This window comes from Gadus morhua, chromosome 12, assembly GCF_902167405.1.
Source record: "Gadus morhua chromosome 12, gadMor3.0, whole genome shotgun sequence".
NCBI lineage: Eukaryota > Metazoa > Chordata > Actinopteri > Gadiformes > Gadidae > Gadus > Gadus morhua.
The window spans coordinates 13,990,705-14,013,026 of record NC_044059.1 but is presented as its reverse complement, the minus strand read 5'-3'; the positions used below and the strand labels follow the sequence as shown (position 1 = coordinate 14,013,026).

General features: G+C 42.2%; 1 protein-coding gene across 4 annotated transcripts in view; it reads right to left on the bottom strand.

Moving 5' to 3' along the window:
- Positions 1–434: 434 nt before the first annotated feature.
- znhit6 (zinc finger HIT-type containing 6) overlaps positions 435–22,322 on the bottom strand; it is a 121,504-nt gene continuing 99,616 nt past the window's right edge. For 2 of the 4 annotated variants that reach the window (XR_003978880.1, XM_030372417.1), the window contains 2 exons: positions 19,846–19,971; positions 7,888–9,347 (listed from right to left, as the gene is read on the bottom strand). Coding sequence is in view for 3 of the 4 variants with exons in the window: in XM_030372417.1 (XP_030228277.1) it covers positions 19,875–19,971 (97 nt within the window). In the remaining variant the exon portion in view is untranslated. Of the gene's footprint in view, positions 739–7,887; positions 9,348–19,845; positions 19,972–22,322 lie in introns of those variants that run through there. The other 2 variants (XM_030372418.1, XM_030372419.1) reach the window with 2 other exon arrangements.

The window sequence follows — 22,322 nt, the reverse complement described above, 5'->3', positions numbered from 1 at the left end:
AGAAACAGCAAATTCCAACAAGATTTCTTAACCAGTGTTTTATATCAGCCTTGATGTTGAGTGATAATAGTTACATTTATAGCCACGGTTTTGCGTACATAAAAGTAACATTACTCAGCTACCTAACGTTTCTTTCCATGTAGTAACATGTTATAGATGTGATGATGGAGTAACCCAGTACAATTGAAGCTTAATGAATTTGTATGTGTTATTTCATCCAGTGTCCAATACAGACAAGCTGACAGTGCAGGTCAGCGTGAGAGCCTTGTGCTACAGGTCGATGAGGAAGAGCGAGGCACCACAGTTTGAGTCTAGGCAGGAAGCTGTGTTCATCCCTGTTCAGTGGTGTTTGTTCGGTTAAGCAGTAGCTAAGTGTAGAGTACAAGACTACAACTTTTCAATATTCAAGTTATTTATTTTCGTAGTACAGGTACATTGGAATAATTGTGTGATTCTTGGAGTCCACTTTAAAAAGTGATGAAAAAAGAAAGTTAATCTATGGGCTGGAGCAGCTGTCTTTGAGAGGAAAAGAAAAAAATTATAGCTCAAACAACAAATGCAATGGAATCACGTATAATTACATCTGTAACTACTTATAAAGTACTGTTGATGCACGTGCAGGTGCGACCACTTATTTTTTCTGGGCAGCTGATTTGGCTCTGGAGACACGGACCATCTTGTAGAGACAAGGCTCAATCAAAGACCCAAAAAGCCATCAGGTGGTTGTAGCGGGCAAATCTATTCACAAAAGACATCACATAAAAATGTCAATTAAAAGTGTACATCAAAAGTATACATTGTTACCAAAATAATGTCAACTAAGATTTTATCGTGTATATATATATATATATATATATATATATATATATATATATATACCTGTATATGTATGTGTATACAGTGTTTCCCGCAGACCAAGGACCAATGTGTGGTGCGCGGGGGGGGGGGGGGGCACACGGAACGGCGGCACGGCACGGCGACGCGGGCGGCGCCAGCGCCCCAGCGCGACGCTGGCATCAGCGCACAAGTTTAGTTTTTACCTGAACTTTTGATTCTGCGACATTCGAGGAATGAATTGCAACAGACAACTAAAGCTGGAGGTTGTTATTTCAAGTACAAAATAAACTCAAGACCTACCTGAACCAATATATATAAAAAAAAAAAAAAAAGACTGAATCAATTCGTGGCGCTCGATGTTGATTCTGTGGCGCCGCGCCACACAATGGTCTATGTATGGGATATATGTATATGTGTATGTGCTATATATATGTACATGTATATGTGTATGTATATATATATATATATATATATATATATATATATATATATATATATATATATATATGTGTGTGTGTGTGTGTGTGTGTGTGTGTGTATATATATATATATATATATATATATATATGTGCTGTGTGTGCGTTATATATGGGTGTGTGTATATATGTGTATATATATGTATATATATTAGAGCTGTCAAGCGATTAAAATATTTAATCGTGATTAATCGCATTAATGTCATAGTTAACTCACGATTAATCGCAAATTATTTTTCTATGCTAAATATCCCTTGATTTTTTTGTCCCATAATTCTTTTAATTTTAATTCTCTTATCAACATGGTGAAGTGCATCGGCTTGCCTTGTGCAAATTGGCACAAGGCCAATTTATAACAACATTGGCATATAGTACTGATCAAAACAGGACAATACAAAAAAAGAGCCTATAGTGCAATTAAACGACGGCTTTGAACAAATGTCATTTGAACATAGCAGTCAGGCTACTGCTTCTTCGTTTTGAGCCAAAGAATTTTTTTTTTTTTTAGATGAAATAATTGCGTTAATCGTGCGATAAATTTTTTAACGCCGTTAAAATTGGTTTGCGTTAACGCCGTTAATAACGCGTTTAACTGACAGCTCTAATATATATATATATATATATGATGTGTGTAGCCTCTTTGGGTGCAGTTCAATAACTACCCCAACTTCCTGTAGACGACCTGATGTGTCTGGATATCCCAATGTGGTCTCTGTGCTCTTTCTTTTTTAGAGTAGTGTTCCTGTCCGGGCCGTATCTTTGGGAGGAGCGGTTTGGTGGTTTGCCGTGTGTACTTGCACGCAGATAAGTAGGGTGTTATCAATTCATACATTTTCCAATGGTTTATTAATAGTACTTTTGTTCTTGGACCAGCATTGGTGGAGTTGGAGACGGTCACATTCTGGCGCTGTCGCTTTCAGTGCTCCTATTTTAAAGCACAGATCCAGAGACAGTCTACGACCAAACGCTCCTTCAGGAAATGGTCCTCCTGAAGCAGCAGAGGCTCTGAGGGACTGCTCTTGAATGTACTGACTGGAGCGTGCTGCAGGGAGCACATGGTGAGGACATAGAGGGGGTCACACACTGCACTACTGACTACCTGAACTTCTGTATGGACGTTGTGGTCCCTATCAAAACAGTACGCTGCTTCCCCAACAACAAGCCCTGGATCACCAGTAATGTCAAGGACATCCTGAACAGGAAGAAGAGGGCATTCAAGGAAGGTGACAGAGACGAGCTGAAGCGCATACAGGTGGAACTCAAGGTCCAACTGAGAGAGGCGAAGGAGGAATACAGAAGGAAGGTAGAACAGAAGCTGCCAGCATAACAACATGAGGGAGGTCTGGGATGGCATGAAAACCATCACAGGCTGCAAGAAGAAGGGCAGCATCACAGGAGAGGGGGATGCTGGAAGAGCAAACCAGCTAAACCTGTTTTTTAACAGGTTTGACACTCCAGCTCCCACAACAGCGATGGTCCACTTCACACCCACACCATGTCCATCACCTCCCCCAATTCCACCACCTCAGACTGCAGACCACCCCCACCCCCACCCTCCACACCCATGGACAGTTCAACCCCCCTCCACACCACCATCACCAAAGATCAGGTGAGCAGAGAGCCTGAGGAGGCTTCATCCAAGGAAAGCAGCAGGCCCGGACAGAGTGTGTCCAAGGATGCTTAAAGCCTGTTCTGCTGAACTGGGGGAGCCACTCCAGCATCTCTTCAACCTGAGCCTGCAGCTGGGGAGGGTCCCAGTGCTCTGGAAGACTTCATGTCTCATCCCGGTTCCTAAGAAAAAACACCCCAGGGAGCCGGGTGACTTCAGACCAGTAGCACTAACATCACACATTATGAAGGACATTTTGAACGGCTGTTGCTCCATGTCCTCAGACCCCAGGTCCACCACGCACAAGATCCACTGCAGTTTGGATACCAGGAGAAGGTGGGCGTGGAGGATGCCATCCTCTATCTGCTCCATAGGGCCCACTCTCATCTGGACAGGGAGAGCGGCGCTGTGAGGATCGCGTTTTTTTGATTTCTCCAGCGCCTTCAACACCATCCGGCCCCTCCTGCTGAGAGACAAGCTGACAGAGATGAGAGTGGACCCACTCCTGGTTACATGGATTACGGACTACCTAATAGAGAGACAACAATACGTTAGACTGAAGGGCTGCACGTCAGACACTGTGGTCAGCAGCACCGGAGCACCACAAGGCACCGTGCTCTCTCCCGTCCTCTTCACCTTGTATACATCCGACTTCCAGCATAACTCTGGGCTCTGCCATGTGCAGAAATACTCAGACGACACTGCGATAGTTGGCTGTATCAAGGATGGAAGGGAGGTGGAGTACAGGAGCCTGGTCGAGGACTTCGTGAGGTGGTGCAGGTCCAACCATCTGCAGCTGAAACTCCTCCAAGACCAAGGAGATGGTGGTGGACTTCAGAAGGAAGAAACCACATCTCCTACCCGTTGTCCATCGAGGGGGTCGATGTGGAGGTGGTCAGGACCTATAAATATCTGGACTGCAGCTGGACGACAAGCTGGACTGGACAGCAAATATGGAAGCTTTATACAGGAAAGGGCAGAGCCGTCTGTACTTCCTAAGAAGGCTGGGGTCTTTCAACATCTGCAAAAAACTACTGCAGATGTTTTACCAGTCTGTGGTGGCCAGCGTGCTCTTTTATGCTGTGGTTTGCTGGGAGGAAGCAGCAGGAGGAGAGACGCTGGTCGAATGGACAGACTGGTGAGGAGTGCTTGGCTCAGTAGTGGGAACAGAGCTGGACTCTCTGGTGACAGTGCAGAGAGAAGGACCCTTGACAAACTGCTGTCCATCCTGGACAACACCCACCACCCTCTGCATGACACCTTCACCAGGCAGAGGAGTGTTTTTCAGTGGCCGACTGCTGTCCCAGTCCAGCTCCACTAATAGACTAAAAAACTCTTTCGTCCCCCTGGCCATCAGACTGTACAACAGCTCCCAGTAAAGGCAGGGAGGACAATAGATAACAACAATGGACATTTTATTTATTTATTTATATTGTATTTATATCTGTATTTTTGCCACATCCATCTGCACTGTTTTATGTGTGTTTTCAGCTGATACTGGATACTTGAATTTCCCCCGGGATTAATAAAGTATATATCTATCTATCTTTCTATCTACTCTATCTATCTATTTTCATCTCATAGAATAATAACATGACTTTTTTAAACTATTAAAAATAAACTTTTGTAGACTTGAACTGGAAACAAGTCTCTGTAAGTCTTTACACAAATCTGTATTATAATTGTTGTTTGTTTCTGTACTATTGGTGCGGTCACATTCATGTATCTTAAATTCTGATAAGTACATGAGACATCCCCAACTCCAATTACACCATCTCTCAACATGCCACTACTTGTGTGCTATTTATCATTCACAGACCTATTAAGAATTAATAATAGCCTACTATTAATCTGTAACGTAAAGCAATTTTCTAACCAACAATGTCCCTGCCTGACACATATCCCCGTCACGTAGGGACTAGGCTAATGACATAGGCTAATACAAAAAATGTGACTGTGAAAAAGTAACTTCCTTTGTGTAAATGCCAGGTTCTATGAACATCCTTTCTGTACCGACAGCGATATATGATGCACTTCTATATGACAATGTACTATTGTAAGTCGCTTTGGATAATAGCGTCTGCTAAATGCCCTATATGTAAATGTAAATTCGGATGTCTGCGTCGGAGCCAGCCAGACCGCTGCAGTTCAAACTCTCGCTGGAGACGTAACTCCTGTAGCTCCTGTACTTCATTTGAGACGCATTCAGCGCCGGATGCGGACATATCCATGGCAGCCGGTTCAGGGACAGAGCAGTAGTCTTGATCGTCGAAAAGGAGATCAACTTCATCTTCCGGAGGGGAATTTTCGACGAACCGATCCACTCTCCCACACGCCGCGCCTTGGGGTTTCGACTGTATAGGCCTACCGGGTTCCACTCACAAATGGTCGCTACGGCACTTTTTGTAAGGTCTCCTTCGACCCTGAAGAGTAGTTGGCTCCAATCATCTTGTCAGAACTAAAGTGTCTGCTACAGATCTTAGAGTGAGTGGTGATGACATATTTATCCCGGCGTATGTTTACAATCCATTGACTCACGTCAGTTTGGCTCGGAAAGCCATACCCCTTTGGATTTGGCTGACGCTGTACAGTGGGGGACACAGCAGTGCTCGGCGTTAGTTTTCTTCCTGCCTATAAAAATTAACAGTTTTAAATGTTTGCGGTTCTTGATTCATGTCCAAAGTGTATCAACGTCAGCTGGCTAGCGCGACAAACACACAGACCGAAACCGGCCGAGCTGTATTATTTGAAACAGGAAGTACGTCACACAGCTTAGTGCATGCATACACCCTATTTTGGCACATCCAGTTATTGATTTGTTCAATGCACTTCCTCAATGCTTGTATCGGTCTCCTGGCGATTAGTCTCGCAAAGCCAGACCCAAACTACAGCAAGTAGAATGGTCTGGAGCCACGCTACCTCGAGCCGTCTATCGTGGGGAACTGGGCGGGCCTGTTTTTATTTCTTTAAACCAATCACAATCGTCTAGGGCGGGGCTAAGCCCGGGAAGCAGCAGCGGTGTCCATGCAAATAGAAACATATTTCTTCCTCAGCCAATGCTGCAAGCAAATCTTTGCAGTTCTTTGCAATTTTCGACGGGAAAGAGCCAAACATGCCAACTTTACAGCGCCGTCAAGGCCAAATCCGACGCTAGGCAATAGGCGCTGTCCACTTCCGTTCAGCCAGACTACCTGGCGATATGTAAAGGTATTCATTGCTAAGAAGTAAGTAGTTATTTAGCTGTTGATAAACAGCTCTTAACAATAATTTTGCTTAAAAATGGTAAGTTAGATATGGGCCTATAATTGTTCATGAGTGATGTATCTTTATTGTTCTATTCTTAGAAGTGACTTGATGACTGTTGATGACTGATGTTTTTAACATGCATTGATTTTCATACATCTACAGGCAAGTCATTTGATTGCTATGCAAATGTGTAGAATAAATCAGTCATACAAATGCTTAAATACCTTACATGATATTGGTATTAAAATGTATTTAATCAGTCCTTTCAAAAGTTTTAAAAAGCCATTACATTGTGGATTGGGATTTTGTCAGACATTTTTTTCTCATGTTGATATTTATAAATCCCTAAAAATTAAAGCAGAAGCATCTATCAGTCAAAAATGCATCTCACATTTACACCTTAGTCAGTTAGTTCAGTATGGCATTTAATGTGGTTTTAGAACTTCAAGTCTGAGTCTGACCTGCACCAAGATTTTTTTGTCTTGGTGTGTGCTTTCTAACATAACAGCTGTGCACTGACTTTTAATTGTTCATCCCTTGCACCAAAGACCATTACTTCAGTTTTTTCATTGTTCAATTGAAGAAATGTTGGCACATCCAGTGATTGAAAGTAGTTATTTAGCTGTTGATAAACAGCTTTTTCAATGATTTTGCTTTAAAAATTGTAAGTTAGATATGGCTTGATTACTGCTGTTTTCAGAGCCTGTGGGAATACACCTGTGCGATATCGCCACTGCAGGCCACATGAATAAAAAAATATATAATATACAAATGTCAGTGTGTGCCCGTGTGTGTATCCAAACACATACACTGCAATTCATATACACACTTACAGCTCAATATAAATCCATGAAAACATCATGTTTTGATCCATGGCCAATGAGGATATATTCATGAATGTGGTAACACATTATATACATTCTTATAGGCCTACCTTGAAATTTGTACTATTTTCCAGATGTTTGTTAAATTATAGAGCAAAGATACCCCTAGTGGAAACGATGGGAAACGTTAAATTTGTTATTAGTTGTATAGGCAAGGACACAATTCAATGAAGATCTGGAAAATCATAAAAAAAAAATCAATTTAAGGAATAGGATGAATATCTAATATGAACACATCATGAATTCATCCCCAATTCACCATTGGATCTAAAACATGCCGTTTTTTATGGATTTACATTTAGCTGTTCCTCAGTTTTATCAATATATTGTCTTATTATTCTGTTTTGTATGAGCAAATAAAATCTCATCAATCATGACTGTCCAAGTTTTTCATTTTCAGTGATAGAAACTAGAAAATACTGTCTTAATATCTTACTTTAACAATGCCAATCCTTACTTTAACATTATGTGAAAATAAAAATATGCATTCATCAGTGCTTTTAGACTGTTTCCAATGGCTTTGTGAGAGAATGGGCTCCGTTCAATGAAATCAAAACCAAAACTGATTGAGCAGAGCACCGTTTATAAACAACCCTTCCGGGTTTTGTCTGTTGGCTTGTGTCGATACGTCATCTGTAAGCGCAGGACCCGAGCCGATCTGGCAGCCGAACACATCTGGTACTCACATTGCCGTGACGCATTTGTTATATATATCTATGGGGGAGCTGTGTAGAGAAAAGTGCGCGAGCGCAAACCGAGAAACAGCGAAGAAATGGCCGATCCCTGCATAGTGGGCCCTTTATAGCTGGTCCAAAATAGCTTCCTACCTATTCCATTTTTTTTTTTTTTTTTTTTTTTTTTTTTTTAAGTTGGATGTAGTGTATCATGCAGCTTTACATTTGTGACAGATACTAAAGCAAAAAACAAAACACACACCACTGCAAATTATATGAAATGGTCAAATTGACTTCACCGGTCACTCAGGAGGAAAAGCCATGATTTTTATTGCTAAAGCATTGGTTGGTAAACTTCCACCCTACATTTGTAGTCTGTAAACTTTACACGCCACACCAGTACTAGGTCGGTAAACAAATTGCTCCTAAACATCCCAGCTAGACGTACAGAATTACAGAATACGTACAGAATACGCCTGGAATTACTTTCAGAACATAATAAATCTGAAGTCATTACCCTCCATAGATGTTATTAAAAATCTCTTCTTAAAATCAACTTTAATCGAACAGTGTCACTGTTTCTAGCTTTTTCCAAGACTAGAAACAGACTTTTAAATGTATTCTTGCTTGTTGTCTGTCCTCTCTGTACCTAAACTGTACTTGTCTTCTTGCTGTGCTTTTTGTTTGCTCATGCTTTGCTTTTCAGTCTGTCTGTGGCCTGTGGCCTATGTCATCTCTGTACTGTAACTGTACTGTCGGCTATCTTGGCCAGGACTACCTTGAAGACGAGATATTATATCTCAATGGGACCTACCTGGATGAATAAAGGTCAAATAAAAACAGTGTATGGTCCTGTATTGTGTTTCCTTGCAATATTTCGGAAAAAGATTATCACCTTCCGTCCTAATAAAACAGTTAATTTTTCTAAATGGCAAAACAAGAATACAATGAACACTTTAAGATATAATGCAAAAAAATAAGAAATTATATAAACATATTTCCATAACACAAGGCAGGACATTTTAGTTTCACCATCCTATCAATTATATGAAGAACTTTATGTTCACGCTTATTAAGGCAAGCATGGCCCTTTTAGCAGTTCTCTTGCAGCATTTTAATACAAATTAATATTAACTATGCTAATCATTCTGACCCACAGACTTCCATTATCAACACACTTATTCAAAAAGAAGATTCCTGAGCTTGCTACGCCATGTCCTATACAGTAAAGATGACATCAGTAAGACTGATCGCTATTCTCTGCATTATATACAGTATTAACAGGACCCATCCTGTCATCAGCAAGTTGCAACATTCAAGCACGTTTGAACTAGGCTTTTATCTTTCGTATGTCTTCAATATTTCTTCCATCCCTCTCTTCTCCTTGCTCACCCCCATCTTCACTGCTCTCTGTGAGCTCTCCTTCCTCCAGATCCTTGCCTTCCCCGACTTCCCTCTTGGCCCGTTTCTTCCATGGGGGTTTGATTTCATCTGTAACTACCTGTTTAACCGGACTGGCAATCAAATCCTGACTGGCGCAAGGACAGCAAAGCTTTGGCCACCTTGTTGGTCCCGTGGTCCTTCTCTGTCGCCAATCGACTGCAGTCTGACATGGTTTTAGCTGAAATGAAAGGGCCCAGTTGTATACACAAAGCATGAATGTGGCCGAAGAATCAGCACTGTGGAAAACTCCATAGGAAAATACAAAGGAAAAGTTTGAGTTCACAGCATTTGTGGTGGCACAAAGGGGGTCCATGAAAGGTGAGAAGCGGGTAGCGCTAGAACAGTGTGGCAAGGGATATCATATGGTTTGCCTATAGTTTGGCACAATACTGTGCCAAAGCCTTCTGTGCATTTCATGCACAGAAGGGAATGGCAATTTTTTTATTCATACTTTTTTCAGCATCCCTCCATTATGTTTGCAAGATATATAGTTATAGATAATATAATTATTGGCCATAACCAGCAGTGGTGGATTTAATGATTCGTTTCTGTGACCCAGTTTACGTGAAATCAGTTCGCCAAGATGAGTCATTCGCGAATCGTTCGTTCGTTCAGTCGAGTTTCCTCGGTAGCACTGAGTCAGCTGAGAACCGTGCAATGGCCTGCATTCCACTGATGCGATTTACCGCTACCGGAAACCAGGCTGAACGAAAAAAAACGATTCGCGAACGACTCCTCCCAGTTTCGGTCGAGTTTCCGGTGAATCGATTCACCGGAAACTCGACTGAACTGGGAGGAGTAGTTCGCGAATCAGGCCTAATTTCCGGTAACCATGAATCACATCATGGAATGCACGCCATTGCACGGATCTCAGCTGAGTCAGTCAGACTCAGTGCTACCGGAAACTCGACTGAACTGGGAGGAGTCGTTCGCGAATCGTTTGTTCGTTCAGCCTGGTTTCCGGGTAGCGGTAAATCGCATCATGGAAAGCACGCCATTGCACGGTCTCAGCTGAGTCAGACTCAGTGGAGTCAGTGCTACCGGAAACTCTGTTCGTTCGAGTTTCCGGTGAATCGAATGGTGAACGAGATGAACGAGAGAAAACGAACCGGTTCGGTTCGTTCGTCCTAAAGACTCGTCCAATCGAACCGGTTCGCAAACGACAGAGTCAACACCAATAACCAGTAGCGTACCGTTGGGTTTAAGTCAGGGCCTTCAGTAACGAACACCACCAACGGCCAACCCCCAAACACTAAGACATGCACACAAATTTCATATTAGGTGCCCAATACAGCCAACACAGCCACAATATGCGCTACTGCATAACATCCACAAACAAGACAGTTGATCTTTAGCAACCACAACAGCAGAGCTAGAGTAATGCAGCATCACCATCAGATCTTTCCTTATGTCACTCCGCAACCAGATTTGCACATCACACACGTGACACAAAAAACAAGTGTTCAGTTATCAGACCTGCAAACTCCTCAGAGAAAAAAAGGTGACAGTGTCACAGGGGGATTTTTTTTTTGTTGTAATATACAAATGACACTACTCTAAGCGTGACTTAACAAAACTCTTTATCAAAAATCAATGTCAAAACATCCTTAAGGCTTATAAAAAATATTTTATTTACAACTGTCACCATCTTTTTTTTTGTCTCTTATTATTGGAGAGACAAAAAATTATTATTATTCTGTGAAGTTGATGAATTGTCACTTTTAGGTTTTCTACCCAGTTACCCAAAAAATAAACATTTGGAATAGTATGCGCTGTGGCAAGCACATGGTTTGCATGTGTTACTTCGAAGGCAAAAAAATCTAAAATACAAGAAAACACAAAAACCTACATTCAACCAGTGGGGTATGGCCCCTGACTCTCTGAGGAGGTAGGTAGGCCCTACCTCCAGGTACCACCTCCATGCCAGGGCGCCCTGAATTTATGTTTTATAACAGCTCCTCCACCGAGGTCAAGACAATTTGAGGGCCCAGATCCAGTCTGCCGACTGTCGGCCTATTCACGATTTGCTTAAAAAAATGGCTAATTTAAATTCTATACCAATACGATGGTGGCAAAAGCTTACCAGTTTCTTATGTTTTTTATACTTCATTTCTATAGGCCTACTTGATCCGCTGACCGCTTGGAAGCCATCGGAGTACATATTTTTTTTAGAAGAAAGGGGTTATGTGGTAGGATCTTTAAGAATGCTTAACTGGGATATTTATATATTCATGGCTCAAATATTAAGGATCATGCTTTTGAGGTGTAACTAACGCATTTACGCGGTCAGCGATCCGCTGCCAGGCTTTGGTTCTCCGGGTTTGCAGAGGCTTTAGCGTTCCCTTTTCTTGTGATAATGTCCTTCTCCTCGGTCATAGCTCTCCAGGAGAACCTGAAGTTCCATTTCATTGAAATAAGCGGCCCGTTTCGCCATTTCGAACAGGGTTTCCATGATCCATACATCACGTCTTTTTAGGTTTGGCGGGTGACGCGCACAACCCTGTGTTAACCAACCGAGTTGATTAAACTAATGCATAAACCGCTGCTGTGGAACCGAAAACTCTGGGTTAGTCGGCACAGGGTAAATCAACCTAGAGTTCAGCGTTAAACTCAGTGTTTGGTAAACCTCCGTTCGTGGAACACCCCTCTGGACGAGGGTTTCGCAAGCTCTCTTGCGTTGTTTGCGCCGCGCATGAGCGGTAGGCGGACCGTCGCATCCAATGGCGAGCTCAGTTGGCGCTGTGCCGCTTCAAGATTCCGATTGGCCCAGAGAAATGTCAATTATAAGAAAGATTCTGAAGCAAGTGCTGAGATTCCGATTGGCCCAGAGAAATGTCAATTATAAGAACGATCCAATAATTTTTCGCAATTCTGGACCCCCCCCCCTCCCCCCCAAAACAAAACTCTCCGGTTCTACACGATTTCACGTGAATGGCCAAATTGACCAAGAAAACGGGCGATTGTCGCCGAAAAGTGACAAGTTTGCAGCTCTGGTATGTCATTTTCACCGGATGCTTTCGCAACTTCAACGGATTCAATGAAGTAGCCTATAGCGACACTATTACAAGTGCAACGCCAGTTCATTAACAAAATGTAAAGTACAAGTAGGCCTTTATGCCACATATTTTACAACAGCTAATCCAGGCCAGAATATTAAGCCCAAAGGAGTAGTAGTGAACGGGTTAATTTCATATGCTTATTAAGTTGGCATCCACACAAACCAATTACCATTAAGCCTACTGCCCAAATTCCAGCAATATATTTGTGTTTCAAACCATTCAAAAAAATGTGTTATGAACTAAGTCCCACAACAACAATATCGCTACTACGCAATGCAAGTAAAATTCACCCATCACCCATGGTCTGAGTTTTAAAGCTGCCTGGTGAAGCTGTTAAGAATGCTAAATCCGGCGCTGTTCCATTTCCCCTCACTGATGTTGAACAGCAAACACGGCGAGTAGAATAGGTTGTTCTGAACGGTGGCTAGCCGTTAGCTAGTCATAGCGGCCTGTAGTTGCACTCCGTAAAGTGCCGCAGAAAACCTTTACCGGCCTGGCGTCAGCCCATCAGGCTTCGGTGTAGGTCTTCCTCTTGAAATTAAATCTGTCTTCTCTCCAAAGGTGCTGTGAAGGCGGTGGCCATAGTAGTTCACTATCAACTCTGTACCGACAACTATTAAAAATTCGCTGATAACATCACCGAGGGCCAGCGCCGGCATATTGCTGGGCCCTGGGGTCGTTCTATTACTACACCTCAACATTTGATTGGCTGATTACACACGTCAGTCAAATTTATTATCCAATGGGAGGTGGCAGCTTCAGCGAAAGGTAGCAATACTTTTAGTGCTGGCCCCGCCGGTCCATGTAACCTAGCTGTGATGCGTATTCAGTTGAGCTCAGCCTTACAAAAACAACAGGTTTTCCTTCTGGAATTATGTTGTAAGTACTGAAAAAAATATGGAATTAAGATGCGTTCAAGACGAAAATTAATGTAATTTAGAAAAAAAATATATACTGTATATTATTTAGATTTTGACAGGGCCAGCAGAGAAGGCCCTGCTGGCCCACCACTGGCCATAACACACAACCATGGAAAATATATAAATCAGATCTTTAAGAAGATGTTTTCCATGAGTTAAGCCAGGTGAGCTGTATTTGGCCCCGGGGATTGCATAAAAAATATTTCTAACAGGATCATAGGTGCTCAAACATTAGGTTGACGTCATTGAATACAAGACTGCCAGAGTGAGCAATTACTTCTCTCTCTTTCCTGCCCACTATCTACACAATTATTAGAACGTTTCTATTAGGAATGTCCCGATCAAGTTATCGGGCCGATAATGGCCCAGTATGCTGGATCAGATATCGGAGGGGATGAAAAATATGAACCGATGTGGCGCAGTGTGCACGTGATAACAGTAGTAGCCAATTATTCGCATGCGCACGAGAGCTACCTGTTGAACAGTCATGACAGTGGCAGTATTTCAACCTTAAAGAAAAAAGTACAACATCCTTTCGGCAGTTACGCACTCAAGCTTGAGCGGATCACAGCTTATGTGATTGCTACGCTGTGGCGATCATAAAAGCAAACTATTTCGGACGTCCAATCTTAAAATGATTCGATTAGAAATATGATTATTATACATCGGGCGTTTTTGTTTGGGGACCCCCCGTTTTAAATGGCTAGAGGGTAGCTGCTTCTTACATATCGAATGTACTTACGGTAGAAGCTAAATGCTAACATAAACAATCTTTTTCAGTGAGCTTATAAGGGGTTTGTTTCCCAAAAGCATAGTTGCTAACTTCCTTAGCAACCTACCTCTTAGGGGACCTCAACAGTTCAATAGGAAAGTGTTCCCCAAAACCATTTCATCTACATAGTAAGCTCATAGTATGGAGTAAGTTATTAAACTTCATAGTACTAGCAAGGTAAGGCTTCCTGAGTGCTTCCCAACAACATAGGCTGGCTGAGTCCTTGAATATATATTTTTTTAAACAAAATAAAGTGCATTATTCCTTCTTTTTAACATGGATAGTGAATAATAAAAAAACTGTCCAAAGGAAGCACAGCAGACCTGGATTTACAACTTTAAATTCAGGACGTCTGCATTGCCTGGGAGAGTTTAGAGTCCACTCTCCCAAGGCAAAGCAGACATCCTCATCTTCTTATTTTTTTCCATCAAGTATGGTAGCGAAATACAGTTTTCTGTCGTGTTTTATTTGGCATTTTGTAAATCCATTGATTTCTGTTGGAAGACTCATGGCTCGTTGACCGGAAACAGAAAGGGGGCTGGTTGTAGTCTTTTTGCTCGGTTCTAGCCCTACTGTTGATACAGAGAACCGAGCGAAAGGACTGCAACCAAATATAAACAGCCCATTTCCGCTTTCGGTCCGGTTTCCGTTTCAATGGGATTTACGAAACGCAAACTAAAAGGCGACAGAAACTGTATTTTGCTACGATAGAATTAGATTAGATTAGGAACATCAACGTATGCCACTAACCACTCGGTGAATTGCACATTTCTGAAAATGAATGTTTAGGGCTGTTTTAAGGACAGGTTTGTGAATGCCCAAAGCCAGCCATTCTGAAGCAGGCAGGGGCGAATCGAAATGAGACAAATGCCTGAGACAGGACCAATAGTCAACATTTCGGTGTGTCAACCACTATATTTCATCCCAGACAAACCAGAAGGGGGCTCAATGTGCTAAATACCGGAATTGTCCTTTAAACATGCGCTGATCACGTTAACGCACAACTTCCTTTCTTCTTCTTTTTTATCAGCCGATACGCGGATCACTTGCGTCCTGAACCGTGAGGGTTGATCCGTACGGATCACGGGTAACCCGTGAACTGTTGCACCACCACTGGACATATAATGGCTCACAAATATTTTCTTTAAAGGTCCCATGACATGCTATTTTATGTATTCTTTAATATAGGTATTAGTGGGCAACTAACACAGACGTTCCCGAAATTCAGCCGTGGTGCAGAGTTACAGCCACTCCGAGCCAGTCGCACATTGAGCTTCCCCCAAATGCGCCGTTTTGGTTTCGGTAGCTATAATGCAAATGAGGAGGAGCGAGGCGGGTCAAGGAGGAGGGTGGGGGTCTGGCCCTGAGCAGCTTGCAGCCACGGTACCATGCGCTCTGTTTACAGTGGATGTATCGCAATGGCGAGGCGCACACAGCCTTTAGCCGTGTTCTGTAAATTTACAGAACACACGGGAGTCCTGGAGCTCTATATCTAAATATTATCATATAGCCTACATAGATATCTATATCATATAATATATATTATAATGGCCAAAAGCTGTGTTGAGCTGATATTATGAATCTCAAACGACCGCGTTGGGTTCTCCGACGTTCCTGGTTCTTTCAACGTCCTCATCAATGTGAAGTAGACTGAACCGCGACAAGGAGGAGAAAGGGATCGTTTCCGGGCAGCGCTTAGGCACCTCCGCCTCCGGCGGTGGTCCCTCAGCGGGTCTCAAGCTGGAGACATTCGCCGCCAACAATCCCTTTCACCTCCATGTCGTGGTTCATGTTCTTGAGGGAGTCAAAGCCAAAGTTCCTTCCCCCAATTCATTCTCAACCTTGGCTGAGATAACCCCCAATTCCAGTCTCGTTGTAGAAATACCAGAGACGAGAGTCTGACAGAACGGTTATCCAAATAACAAGGAAGTGTACAACACTTGCATTACAGTCCTGGAGCTCTATATCTAAATAATATCATATAATACATAGAAATCGATATCATTTAATACATATTATCACGGCCAAAAGCTGTGTGCGCCTCCAGACGATGTAATGAATCACAAACGACTTTGTCGGGTTCTGCAACGTCTCTGGTTCTTCCACTTTCACATCAACCTGAAGTCGACTGAACCGCGCGCTGCCTGCTGCCGGGCGATGGTGCCTCGCGGCAACCGGCGGCATGACGCAGTTCATGTACTTCAGCCAACCAAAGCCAAAGTTCCTTTCCCCCAATTCCTTCTCAACCATGGCTGAGATAACCCCCAATACGAGTCTCGTTGTAGAAATACCAGAGACGAGAGTCCGACGTGTTATGAGCCATAACGCCAAAGCAGAACGGTTATCCAAATAATAAGGAAGTGTACAACACTTGCGTTACAGTCCTGGAGCTCTATATCTAAATAATATCATATAATACATAGACATCGATATCATTTAATACATATTATCACGGCCAAAAGCTGTGTGCGCCTCCAGACGATATTATGAATCACAAACGACTTTGTCGGGTTCTGCGACGTCTCTGGTTCTTCCACGTCTCTGGTTCTTCCACGCTGCCCGCTGCCCCTGCGGGCAGCCTGCTGCCGGCTGCCGGGCGATGGTGCCTCGCGGCAACCGGCGGCATGTCGCAGTTCATGTACTTCAGCCAGTCAAAGCCAAAGTTCCTTTCCCCCAATTCCTTCTCAACCATGGCTCAGATAACCCCCACAACAGTCTCGTTGTGGAAATACAAGACACGTCAAAGAACCGACAAGAAACACTTGCGTTACAGTGTGTGTATTCACACACACGCACAACACACACACACACACACACACACACACACACACACACACACACACACACACACAGTCGAGTCTCATTGGCGGGCCAACGTCTCTGGGCGGGCCCAGGCAGAGTAAGGGGAGGAGCTGAGATTCTGATGACGTTCATGAATACAGACATTCCAAATCAGCGCACTTGAGCCTCAGTTTTTTCAAAGGCGAGCAGAACAGCTAGTGCTCGTTTTACACCAAACGCAAGTTTTAGCCATTGGGGGACCATAGGCAGGCTAGGGGAACTCATATTTATGTTAGAAAACCTCATAAAGTGAGATTTTCATGTCATTGGGACCTTTAATACCAGCATTCGTAGTGTTGACAAGTTACCTGGTACCTTGCGGATCCAGTGTACCCAAAGACGTCATTAGAGGCGAAAAATCTGTTGTTTTCCTTGACAGCGGTCAATTATACCTCATGGTTTATACTTAGCAACGGTGAATTATCAAATATAATTCACCGCCGGAAGTTGTGAAGTTGTTCACTTGCCCATGCAATGTGAACGGAGCGTTCCATGGCATGAAAAGACCCGTGTAATAATTGCGATTAATGTGAAATGCGGTATAGTTTATATACGTATATTACGGGGTTAGACCCCCAGGCCGTTCGGCCGGCGACTTTAATTCGCTCTGAGCAGAGGTGGAGATCGGGAGGTCTCCCGTGGGTGGTCGACTTTGAAAATTATTCTAAAGAGGTCTAGACTACGTGCGCAGCCCCGCCTTCTCCAGTGAACCAAGAAAGCTGGAGAAGGCGCGGGGCTGACGAACGGGGGATTTTACCCACCTCTGTCTCACTGAACAACGCAAATGCAGAGCGAAGCGCTCCAGCCAATTGAACGAAGCTCAGTCCTTTTTCCATTAAATAAGTCTTGTTCCACGACGCAAACACGTTCTGGTTCGCAGAAAGTGTTGAAAACTTAAAACAGGGAAATGAAGTCAGTGCCCACATAACTCTCTTCGTCCCGAGGTCAACCCGAGAGAGAATAAAAATCCTCCCGATGGCAATTAATTACGTCCCCGGGACGACGGGACGTCGTTAATTTTAATCCCTGGTACGCAAACAAAAAAGGTCTTAATGGTCTTCGTCAGGGTCTGCCGGTATCTTACTTGTCTGTCAGAATCTTATTATTGCGTTATTATTATATTATTATTTGTTCAAGAGTAAAAACAAACTATCTGACCGATATCGGTTTCAGCAGTTTGCCATGGCTGCGGTATAAGAAGTGAAAAAGTGGTAACGGGATATCCCTAGTTTCTATATCTAGGAGTACAACCATCTTAGCACCCTATCAGTGTGAAAGCACAAAAACGGACAAATATAGCTTCAGTCAGTCTACCTGTCTGGGTCTGACAGCGGTGATGTTGGAAAGGTTTCCACTATTGCGTTTTCTCATATATTTTAGTGTGGCACATACAAGAATGCCAGAATATTTTCAAGCATGTGATAACGTGTGACATGCATATTACATGTGTTCTGGCTGACCTTGAGGATTCAAAATTGTGTGTTCACTCGAATAACAAGCATTTCCCTCTATTTTTTTGGTAGATCTATGATTTTACCAAAAATGTTTGGCACATTTCACATGGAATAGCTATGCTTCTAGGGGAATGCATGTATGTAACAATCACAGCTCTAAAATGTTCCCGATATAAGATAAAGGCACCTTTAAGTCTTAGAATAAAATGAAACACATTATTGAAATGATTCCTTCGAGCTGGCTAAATGTATAAATGCATTCTGTAAAATTATTTTAAAATGTGGGAGATACCGTAAAGATCCAATACATCAAGGTAGGTGTAATGGTTATGTTCCCGTGTTCTACCCCCACATAACGCTCCTTAGCAGTTCGAAAAAATAATAAAAGTTAGGCCATTAAGGAACAGTTTTTCTATTAATCATTTTTAAAAAGGGGGGCAATAAAGACAATGAATGCGATATAAAAAATAACATGATTCTATGGCATATAAAACCACTCATGTTTATTACGCACGATAACATGCAGTCTTTTGGGACCAGGAAACGATGGCCTAGCCCTAGTTATTCCCGGGAGCACGTTAAAACGTTTTTTTTCACCGTCGCAGAATGGTTCGCCAAGCAGAGTTTGCAATGATTGCCTCATCTTACGGAAATCCATCGATTGTAACGATACACTGCATGGGGTCGGCTTGAGTCTATTCCTCCAGTTAGGGTTAGGGTTTTATGCTTTGCCGTGATCGTTCGATCCTCCCTTGCACATTTTATAGGCAATTATATGGAGAAATCACCGCTAGAATATTGGTGTACCGGAAAATTGGGGTTCCAAAGGCATATATCCAAATTCGTGGCATGTCCAACCTTGTTATATTGCGATTTAAGCGAACAGAGCATGTACCCATATTTTGGTGTAGAGAAATGTGATTACAATCCACTTTGCTTTCAAGAAATCAATTCCATGCTCTGTTTGATTCGTGTTTGATTTGGGTTTAATTCTGTAGTTTATATGTCCCAATCAATTGAACTCCGAAAGTGCAATTAGATACATTTTTCAACGTGCCTATTGCTTTAAAACAATTTACCCATAGAGCCAAAATAGTGTCAGTTTTGAATTTAGTAATCCAACAAAAGATAAACTAATTGTGTATTTTATTATATTGGCTTGTGATCAACATTATGACAGTGAAACAAGGGCAGGTGGTAATTACCCCAATTCCACATTATCGGTAGGCCCTTGAAAAAATAATAGTTAATGCTGTATGTCGTCTATAGGAATATTTTTGACCGATTTTATTGAGATCTGACATGTTATGCATGTCTGATGCTTAATAGAGGACACTCATTACTCATTACTTATTGTAGCATGTTGTGAAAAAAACAACAGCATAATGAATAGTTGGGTGTACATCCTTCGACAAATAGTGTTTGTCGAAGAGATGAAGATGTGGTACCAGACTATTGCTTATTCCTTTTGTGTAGTTGGGTTTAAAAAATTTAAGATGTGCGTTGAAACTCAACATAGCATAAAGAAGGGCAAAGCGAAATGCAGAATCAATTTGGGAAAGTATCGATAGGTGGGTACACAATTTAATTGAAAGTAGATGTAATTCAAAGCATAAAAGTATTCTTTTACCTGATCCTTTCCGTGGGTAGTCCTGGAAATTACTCCGGAGCACTATGTGAAGCACTGGATATTATATGAGCATTTTGTAGCTCAAGTGGTCCCGAAGGCTTTTCCCCCAGGTCCAGCTCATGGTACCTTGTACGATAAAAAGCGGAAAGAGAAATTAAAATACTCTACGTTTGACAACATCCTACGAAAATAACTGGATTAGTTACCGAGTTAATTACTTTAAGCATTTTCTTTCTACAGTGAACTTCTAAATGCCAAGGTGTAAGTCTTTTTTTTTTTTGACAACTACTGTAAATTTCTTTCCACCCTGCGGGATGTCGATGGGGAAGACTCACTCCAGGATAGATGGTAGTGGCATGGCACTGCCAATACCATACATGCCTACCATACAATACCACCCTGCAAGCCTTAAAACAGCTATGCGATCCCACAACTCTCATCTTCTGGGATACAAAGCCTGCTCTTGGTCTCTTAGTGGCCATGTCCTTAGTGAGGGTTGGTCGTAAATCTTGATGCTAAATAGTTAAATATTTTTTTGGTTTGGGTTGGTGGCTGGTTGGAAAGCGGATTTACTAAAAAGCTTATACAATTCAAACACGTCTTGCTTTAGGCTGTCCCTAAGAACATGAAAGTCATTCTTGAATATGGGTGACAGCCACCTCACGCTCCCGACACAAGTTTTCTGTTGTTGACGAGGGTTGCTTGTGAGATGCACCATTTTTTTTAAAGAAATGACAGGCAGTCTGAGAATCAAGCATAGACCTTCTGCACTAGCCAATCCAAGAAAATAACTGCTGCGTGACATTAACAGGTCAGGAAAATTAAGAATGTGGGCGGGCAAAGGATCATCTGATTATCAAAACATGTGATCAGCACAAAATGTGGACACATTTCCACGTAGCTATCCTTTATGTGGAAAGGCGCTGATGGGTGTTCTAAGTAAAAGTACTTATTAGGCGAGTGCTGCATGCAGCGCTCAACTATTGTTCTTCTAGGGTTTCATTCTTAAGCTTTTTTTATTATTCTACATACTTTGGGACCCATCTGCTTCCTACAATTTTCCACTACAGAATCGCGCGCTTTTCAGATTCTTTAAATATTTGATACTTTTTTAAGATATTCTACTTTTAAATACTATCTTTATTTTAACATGGGAGTCAATGGGAGGACTTCCCATTACTTCCACTTTTTACAAAACTAACTAAAATCAATTTTGAATTTCGCTCAAACCATTTAACAAATCGACACACTAGTATCTTCAATAATATCGAAACAGAATTATGACATCATTTAAACTTTTTTTCAGAATCAGTTTTAGTTTCATACCGGCTTCGTTTTCAGCTGCACTTCTTAAGACATCGTAACTCAATCATTTTTCAACAGTTTACCTCGTTCAAACCATTTAACCAATCTACACACTTGTATCTTCAATAATATCCAAACGGAATTTTCGATCATTAACTTTCTTCAGAATCCACAGTTTAGTTTCATTAGCTTCGTTTTCAGTAGGTCTCATTGATTTACGTTGACGCTGGAACGAGAGGACGTTGCCAGATTGGGCGTTTTTTCTTGTTGGAATGGGCTGCTTTTGGAGGACGTTCAGGCAGTGTTGCCAGATTGGACGTTTTTTCCCGCTATATTGGGCCTCTTTTTAATCACACACCTGCTCGGTATTTCTTAAAGACACACACACACACACACAAAATTCATTTTACATTTCTGCATTTTTAGCAATGCTTTGCGCTTTTCAATCAGCTGTCACTTTATTTGTTTCCAACCATTGGCATTTTCTTAAATGGTGCGCATGTTGACATTGTTAAGTCCTTTGAGACTTTTAAACTTTTGTTCAAATCCCTTCACTTGATTTAAGAGGTTGAAAATATTTCAACCTCTCCTTGTACTACAGCACTCATCGAATTTTCTCCAGGAAATGCATTTTCTAGTTCTAACTATAATGAATAAGGCAGTTTGTCTTCGGCAAATGTCTGCTAATAATAAACGTGCTCCTGGAAAGTTAAGTTCTGCAATGGCATCTAGGCTGTACAAGCTCCGATACCATTATCAACATCAACAAGAGTATCTTTGTGTGGATAGTGTATTGCTTCAAGAGCCCTGGTCCCTCATGATCGGCTGGTTAGGTGCAGAAACACGCACACTTCTGTTCTCTACAAAGTGTTCAGAGTGAATGAGCAAAGGGCAAGAATTACTCTGCCCTCGGCATACCTATTGTTTTGTTCTGGCACAGCTGCCACTAATCAATGAGGGGGTTTCGTGGCACACATATGGTGTGTCTGCTATGTGCAGTACATCTTCCAAAAGATGAAGACTCCTGGTACACTGTAGAGCCTGACCCAAGCAGACAGCTTCATTATTGTATTCATTAGTGTTGCTATTATTATTCCGCCAGACACACCTACAAACGAATCACAAAAAAAATTACACTCCGTACGTTTACATGCACAGCTTAATATGATTGA